This window comes from Motacilla alba, chromosome 7, assembly GCF_015832195.1.
Source record: "Motacilla alba alba isolate MOTALB_02 chromosome 7, Motacilla_alba_V1.0_pri, whole genome shotgun sequence".
Lineage (NCBI taxonomy): Eukaryota > Metazoa > Chordata > Aves > Passeriformes > Motacillidae > Motacilla > Motacilla alba.
In genome coordinates, this window is record NC_052022.1 from 21,923,038 (window position 1) to 21,931,246 (window position 8,209).

At 51.0% G+C, this 8,209-nt stretch overlaps 1 protein-coding gene across 1 annotated transcript; it reads right to left on the minus strand.

Moving 5' to 3' along the window:
* Positions 1–1,879: 1,879 nt before the first annotated feature.
* EVX2 (even-skipped homeobox 2) lies at positions 1,880–4,917 on the minus strand. Its single transcript, XM_038143307.1, has 3 exons — positions 4,494–4,917; positions 3,058–3,314; positions 1,880–2,533 (listed from the first exon to the last, which is right to left on the minus strand). The coding sequence occupies exons 1-3, from the start codon at positions 4,915–4,917 to the stop codon at positions 1,880–1,882; spliced, it is 1,335 nt and encodes a 444-aa protein (XP_037999235.1).
* Positions 4,918–8,209: the final 3,292 nt, after the last annotated feature.

Sequence of the window (8,209 nt, forward strand, 5' to 3'; positions counted from 1 at the left end):
CATTATTGCCAAAATCCTCGTATATACATCCCATACTCGTGTGATCATAACAAACGATTCCAACGATCGAAAAGGTTAAGCTGGTAAAAGAGTGCTACGTTTTGGTCTATTTTCTTTAGCATTAAATTATATTAATAAAAATTTTAATGTAAACTCAGTGAACAACAGCTGGTATAATCGATATTTTTACATAAGTAGTCTTTCTATTCGTTCTTTACAAAATGATAAATTTGTGGGTATAGGTGTCTTCTACCGTGCTTTAAAGTTCTCTATCCAGAAAACGTACATGTCTTGTCAAGAATCTGCTCCAGAAGCCTAGGGATGTTTCTTCTTTGCCCTTACCTACCCCCGCCCAAGGAATCTGCTCCACTGGACAAAAACCACCAACCTATGATTTATGCTCACTGAACAAAACAGCATAGCCTTTCAGCTCATTTCCTGAAAGTTCATTATTAGAATATGAAAAAATCCAGTGTCTTAAAAATAGAAGTATTTCAGGACACTTAATCGAAATACATAATAGGGGGGGGGGTATTTTTTTCTCTTTCTTTTTTTTCTTTTTTTTTTTTTTTTTTTTTTTTTTTTTTTTTGTGTTGTTAGAGTGTACGTGAGTGTGTGTGTATTCACAATCACACAGGGCCTAAACAAGCAATAGCAAGTTAGATGAGGGCTTCAACTCTTCAGAAAAATCTCATTATGTGAAGAGTGAAGTGGCTCTGTAGGGAGCATTATGGAAATATCTGGGTTTGATTTAATGAGGCTCTTCACATTGGTGGAATATCAACTTAACAGAGAAAAGTCTACCCGGGGTGTCCAAGTTACCAAAATGAAAATTGGCAATTGAGATGATAAGAAAGTGGCTTTCTTGTGCGAAATCACTTCAGGTAAGAGAGATAACATTAAATAACATACATTCTATGCACCAAGAACAATGTTTTATGTACCAAGTCTCTTATCTGTCTCTTCTAATGACTTCCCTTAGCGGGTTGTTAGTACTTGACAGCAGGTCTCTGTGCGGGGAACTTTTTTCCAATTCCACATTCAAAGGAGGTCCATCAGAGAACATGATTGGCAATTTTCGTCATAATCTGCACATTATTAGCATCAAAATTGACATGGCAGTAACACTGGTGGTTTTTGATGTGCCTTTCTTCAAGTTCAAGGAAGTCCCTCCAGTAGCAGTGGTTTGGTATAGCAGGTCTCAGTTACCCAGTGGTGGCTTTTCAGAGGCAAAGGCGCGATAGAGATGCATGAGAAATAAATCCAAGAGCCGTTTTACCGGGAGAAGAAAAAGACGTCGAGAAACAGAATTAAATTTAGAAAAGTGTCTAGAAGGTAAATGCTTCAGGACAACGGCCTACATCTAGAGAGATTCAAGTATTTCCCAGATAGCGTGGATTATGGTAGTTAGAAAGCGTGATCTTAAAAAATGCCTCTGCCCATCCCGACAGTGTCACATTTCCCTTCCCGTTACTGGCCCGTACGCGGCTGCCTCGTTAGCTGCCGCTTGTCGTACGGAAATACTCGAGACATTTCCCATTCACTCCAACTCAAACCGAAATAATAATAATAATAATTAAAAAAATAAAATAAGGCCAGAAACACATTCCCTTCCGCCGGCTGCCCTCCCTGCCCCGCGGGCCCGGTTGCCTGCACCCCGCGAAGCCCGGCAGCGAGCACCGCGGGGCGGCCTCCGCGGGGGCGCGGGAGCCGCGGAGCGCCCTCCCCGCCGGTCCCGCGCCCCACAGCGGCGGGGCGGTCAGCAATAAAAAAATAGACGGAACTTTTTGGCCGAACGCGGGGGCGCCCCCCGCCCCGATCCCCCCCCATCCCCCCCGCGACTCCCTCTACAAAACACGCCGGGCTCGGGCCGGGGTAGTTATCTGGTGAGCGGCGCCTCCTCCCGCTGGTCCGGCGAGGCCACCGCGGCCTTGCTGAGCACGGCGGCCGAGTAGGGCAGGAAGCCGCTCTCGGAGCGCTGCCCCGCCGCCGTGCACGGGAAGTCGGCGGCCGCGCCGCCCCTCGAGCCCAGCGCCGAGGCCGCCGCCGCCGCCGCCGCCGCCGTCTGGCTGCTGTGGCAGCTGAGGCAGGAGCAGGGCGCCGAGCCCCCCGGAGGCCCCGAGCCCGCCGCCGCCGCTGCCGCCGCCGCCGCCGCCGCCGCCGCCGAGGCGGCCGCGCTGCTGTTGAGGCCGGCGGCGGCCGGCGTCTGGTAGAGGCCGGGGTGTCGGAAACTGCAGAGCAGCTCCGGGCGGGAGTAGGGGTGCGACAGGGCGCGGAAAGTGTCCAGAGGGCGGATGGAGGTGGCGAAGGGCGCGGCGGCGGCCCCCGAGGCGGCGGCGGCGGCGGCGGCGGCCGTGACCCCGACGTGCGGGTAGTAGTGGAGCGGGACGTGGGAGTGGAAAGGGTAGGGCAGACTGCCCGTGGCCGCCGCGTGGGTCATCATGTAGGTGTAGAAGCTGGGGTCGGCCGGGTGGGGCCAGGACATGGCCAGGCGCTGCCGCTTGTCCTTCATCCGCCGGTTCTGGAACCACACCTGCGGAGATACAAGCACAGCGCGGCCTCAGCTCCGCTCCGCTTCTCGCCCCGCCGCACCCGTTCCCGCGGGCACCGCCGGGCACCCGCCAAAACACTTTGCCGAGGCTTCTAGGCGACCCCTCTCCCTCCCGTGACCTTGCCCGAGGGGAGCGGTGGGTACGGCCATCCCTCTACTCGAGAGGGACCCCTTTAATGTTTCCCTTCGAATCGTCCCGTCCTCCCCACTCGGGACTCTGTCTTCACGGTACCGACGCTCATTCATTCCCCCTACGCTTATTCTCTCCCCTCTTCACTTTAGGAAATAGGTAACGAGATAAAAACTGACGAGGAAAATAAAAACGACGGTAATGACAATGACTTTTAAAAAAGCAAATGAAAAGTGTCGGGTGCAGAAAAGCAAACAAGCACGAGTGGTGCTCGTAGCCGCGGGCCCCGCGAGTCCTTCAGCCGGAGAGCCCAGCCGGCCGCGGCCCGGGATGCTCGGAGCAGCCGCGGCTCTGCGGGGCGCGGAACGCGGCGTACCTTGATGGTGGTTTCGGGGAGATTGAGGGCGGCGGCCAGCTCGCAGCGCCGCGGCCGCGACACGTAGTTCTCGCGGTAAAACTCCTTCTCCAGGCGGGCGATCTGCTCGCGGGTGAAGGCGGTGCGGTAGCGGCGCACCTGGTCGGCCCCCGCCGCCGAGCCGCCCAGCGCGCCGCCGCTGTGCAGGCTGCCGATGCCGGCGGCGGGGGCGGCGGGGGCGGCGGGGGCGCTGGGCGTCGGGCTGCTCTCCGCGTAGCCTGCGGGGCGAGGGCACGGCGGTGAGAGCGGGAGACTGGCCGGCCCCCCAACCCTCCCGGCCAGGCCGGACCGGGCCCGCTCCACCCGTGCTCAAGGCCAGCTGTCATTCTTACAAATCCCTGCCGCTAACAGAATCGATAAGTTTGGATTTGGACGTTGTTTGTTGGTTATTGTTCGGCTGGTTGGTTGGGTTGGGGTTTTTTAATCCTTCGTAACTGCTTTATTTTCAGATGGGGCGGGCTTGGAGACTGCAGGGCAGCCGAGCTCAGGGGAGAGCGGGCGAGGGCGCGGGCCGTGGCTCGGGGCCCGGGCTCGGCGCTGGCCTCTTCCCCTTCCACTGCCGTTCTTTAGTTTCGTTTGGGACGTACAAAATAAAAGCGGCCATAAACACCCCCCCCCCCCTTTTTTTTTTTTTTTTTTTCTCAAGGGTTACGTCGAGCATCCCTTCCTTTCTCTGGCACATTTGACGAAAAAGGCATGCACTGTGGCGCCTAGGAAATCCACCGTTCATCTCCCTACACCTCCCCAATAACAACAACCTCCACCTCCCGCAGTAGTAACAACCACCGTCCATCACCGTGCCCCGCTAAGAACGGGGAAGGAGACGAGGCTGTTTCAAAACGCCTCTTACAAGCAGAGCAAAAGTGAACAATGCCAAATTAGCCCGAGGTGGACACAGACAGCACGGTGCATACACACAGAGAAGGACACACACAGTCAAATGCGGGCAGTTTTCTCGCATTCCCTCCTGTCTCTCTCTCTCTCTCTCTCTCTAATTTAATCTATGTATATACACTCATATACAGCTCAAGAGACGCCGAGAGCTCCAAGAGCGCGGGGAAATGCACGGAGAAAGCTTTGCCTGAATATAGGTGGGTGGATATTTGTGCCCACCTATATTCTGGATATATATCTACATATCAATGGATTTGGGCATGCACGCACACATACACACACGCTAAGGCACGGGCACAGGAGCTGCCCGGACAGTGTATCTCGGCTATCGGGGTAGCGCAGTAATTGTAATAATATTTTACAGCCTGGAGCTCTGTCTTCGCAGAAGAGAGAGCGCCGATGCAGAGGCCGGCAACTTTGGCGGTGGCAGTGGGTTTCCTCTGGTTTTTAAAGCCGGTTGGCAAAGCGCGGGGCTTAGATGAAGATGATAAAGGAAGAGTTACCTTTGTTACTGTTTTCCTTCAGCTGGGAGGAAGTCAGGCTGGCCGGAGAGCGGAGAGCGGAGCAGCCCACCTCCACATCACTGTTCATATCTGCCTCTTGAGCAACTTCGGAATAAAGGCTGATTTTCTTCCTGCTTTCCGACGGCGGGATTTCGGAGGAGACAGTGCTTTCACTGCTCGGATGCTGGAGATTGAATAAAGTGTCTATTTCAAATTTGCCTTTGGCGGAGATGTCCCCTATAGCGCTGTGCAGGGAGGCGGCAGTCAGTCTCGGGCTGAGGCGACCACTGTGCGGAGAATTTTCAAGGGCCTCCAACACCGCATTTCCAGCTGAGTCTGACAAATTCGAGAGCCTTTTGCCAGCTGTAGGGCTGTGCAGCCCTCTCTCCATCAGGATCATCTCTTTTCTTATTCTTTCCATCATCTCAGCTTTATAAAAAATGTCAAAGTTGCAGGGCTGGTCCTGTACTAATGATGAGCTGCAGCAGGGGCTAATTCACATTCAGCCCGGCAAGTGTCTCTAAATATTATTATCTGTTTTTGAGGGAGGTGTAAAAATTGTGGGATGCCAAAGCGAGGGAATGACTGGTCAAAATGACCCATACATCCTTTCTAGCCCGAAATGTCATTCATCAAAAAGTGGTGCTCGTCATTAAGGTACGAATGACGCTGTTCGAATAATCATTTATTGTAACAGGTTTATAAGCAAATAAATACAAGCTCCTGTCAGTGGATAATGAAGGCGGCTTCAGAGCAGACAAATATATCCAGGTGGAAAGAAAGAAAGACAAGAAGTGAGGAGTAAAGCTCCTGTCCTTAGCTTGATCAGATCCTGCTTGAATTGCTCTGGGGTTTGGCCTCTGGGGTGGAATTGACAGTCTGATTAATAAAATGAGCTGTGCAACATTTCCCCCTTCATTTAGGTGCATCATTATGCTCTGATTTTTGTTTTGTTGCCTTTTAGGTCCTAATGATGCAGCTTCTTTCTCATTTGTCCTCGGACAGAACTACATGCTAAATATTAGATAATACTTTTCTTTATTATTATTTCTGAGGCGAATTTTAGATCACAACGCAAGGAAACGCTCAGTAGGACCGGAGGATCGAGAACCTCCTGCCGCTGATATCTCTTTACTTTTCCCTCCCATTTCCAGACCACTTTAGTACTTTTATTTAGGAATTTACACTGACACCCCCACGCACCCCCTCACACGCGCGAACCTTATGCCCAGATTTTACAAGTCTGCTGCCCAGATTTCAGTGTACCTACAGTAGCTACCTGGAGATTAAAATATTTGTTACAATGTAGTATATTACAACTCCATTATCTTTGTCTTCTTTGCGTCCTTAAATATGATCTCATTTTTACTTTCTATAATCCTGCTTATCGACGAAGCCAGCCCGGGATTTTTCTTCCCTCTGGGAAAATACTGACTGTTTTACCTTATGATAGGGGAAGGAAATAACTGGAGAACATTAAATACATTCGTGATTTAAAACACTCCGTGGGCATCCATTTCATTCTCCCGGCAGGTTTCACTCCAGCCCTTTGCTTCTTTCCTCCCCACCACCAATAAAACCCAAGCATTTGAAAATTAAAAAATAATCATGGAATTAAATGATGGATGGGGGGTTATTGCCTACAGGCTCCGACCTATCAGAAACCTCACCCTAACACCCTTTCTCCGAAGTTACCTGTGGCTCAGTTAGCTCATCCCTCCGCTCTTTGCCGGTGCCGCGGGGCGAAGCGTCGCCGCGCTGCTGGAGACACGGGCTGCCGCGCTCGGCAGACGTGACAGTCGGAAAGTCTCCCTTCAGTGGTAACTTTGCTAGCAATAATGACGCTGATGGCAACCATTTAAACGAAGATAAATCCTTTGTCGTTAGCATCTCTGGAGTGCCCTTCGATAGCTGCCCAACCTTTTTGCTCGCCGTGATTTTTTTTCACCTACATCATCTAGTGTTTAGACCCTGGGAATACGAGTTTCATCTCCCGGAGAAACACCCGAATGTTTCCTGTGATTAAACGCGGGTTTGATTTTTTTCTTTTTTCTTTTTTTTTCTTTTTTTTTTCTTTCTTTTTTTTTTTTTTTTTTTTTTTAATGAGAGCTGTTCCTGCTAATCTTGGTCACACGCATCTCCTAAGTTCTTGTGCTCTTGTGCATGAGTCATAGTTCGAAAATGGGATACTTGTCAGATTTTTTTTTTCAATAGCCTGTTAAGTCCCCCTAAACATTCCACCAAATATTTAAGAAACATTCTAGGCGTTGTTTGCAAAATCCAGCCTTCTCTTAATGAGAGTTTTATGTCAGCCCTTTGAAATGTGAATTTAGACTGCAGCGTGCTGTCCTGCGTTTTACAGCCCCCAAACCAGACAAGAGTAAATGTCAACTTTTCCTCTCCCGCGGGCGCGGCGGAGGAGCGGGCCGGCGCGGAGGGGCGAGGAGCGGCGCGCAGGCCGCGGGGCCGCGGACAGCCCGCGGGATCCCGGGCCGGGCCGGGCGCTGCGGCTCCGCGGGGCGCTCCCGGAGGGACGGAGCGTGTCCCCGGGGTGCCCGGCCGCAGCGGCACCGCCCCGCCCGGGGCCGCGGCCCCGCCGCGCTCCGCAGCCCCTCGCTTCCCCGCCGTGCCCGGCTCCACAGCAGGCGGCGCGGCCGCCGGTCCCGGCGGGGCGGAGGCGGAGCGGAAACCTGCGGCCGGGTTTATTGCTGTCGTTTGGCGCCCTCGTCTGTTTTTTTACATGCTGTAACGCGGCAAGCATCTTTTCCCCCTGCTCTCTGGAAAACCGCAGCCGAGATACCACATCTCGGAGGCAATCGTGTGTGCACGCCACCAGAACCGGCACAGCTCTAGACTCAAAAAATGTTACTGCACCACTAAAAAGGAGAGAACGGGTTTTATGTTATTTGGAGCGGATGAAAAAGACTATGTGAAAAGCCCCAATGTGAGAAAAATAAGTTACACTCAAGTGCGGCTATGAATGATCTTTACTAGGGTTATATTTTGCACCTTTTAAATAATACTGATTCCTTAGGTTATGTACAGAGTATCTTAAAATACAGCTCGATTCATATGCAAGGGTTATAAAACGTTATACAAGACCTTAATAATCTTCCACTAGGTAGAGGTGAGGTTACAAAACTGTTCCCTGCAATGCAGGTAATTAGTTCACCCCAGACCGTCAACCCCCTAATAAACTAGTTGTCTGTAGTTTAAAATCCCAGAAAAGAAGAGGTACTTACTGCACTGATATTTATCTCTTTGCTTTGTGTCAGGGGAGTTTATGCTTTGGGATTGTTGTTTTGTTTAGATTTTTTTTATTGTTGCTTTTCTTTTGTGGGGTTTTAGTTAGGCTGGGTTTTGGTTGTTTGTTTGTTTTTTCAAAAAGAATAGTACAGCCTACAAAATCTTTCTGAGTGTTTGTAGTTGTTCAAAATCTATAGCTAAGCCTGAAAAGCCACGGACATTAAAGCGACATTAGTGGGCAAAGAGGGAGGAAGTTACAGAGACCGCCGAGAAACTGCCGAAATATGTGCGCTTTTGTTAGACTCTGTTTACTCAGTTGTTCTTGTAAGTTTAAATAGCTGCTTAGGCCTTTGGCCAGATTTTTACCTTGAAAGTTATTGCTGGAGGCATCAAAGAATATTTCACTACTCATTTATTAAATCTTACCCGGGGAAAAGGGGTCACGTAGTTTAATTGAAACGAAGTTTGTA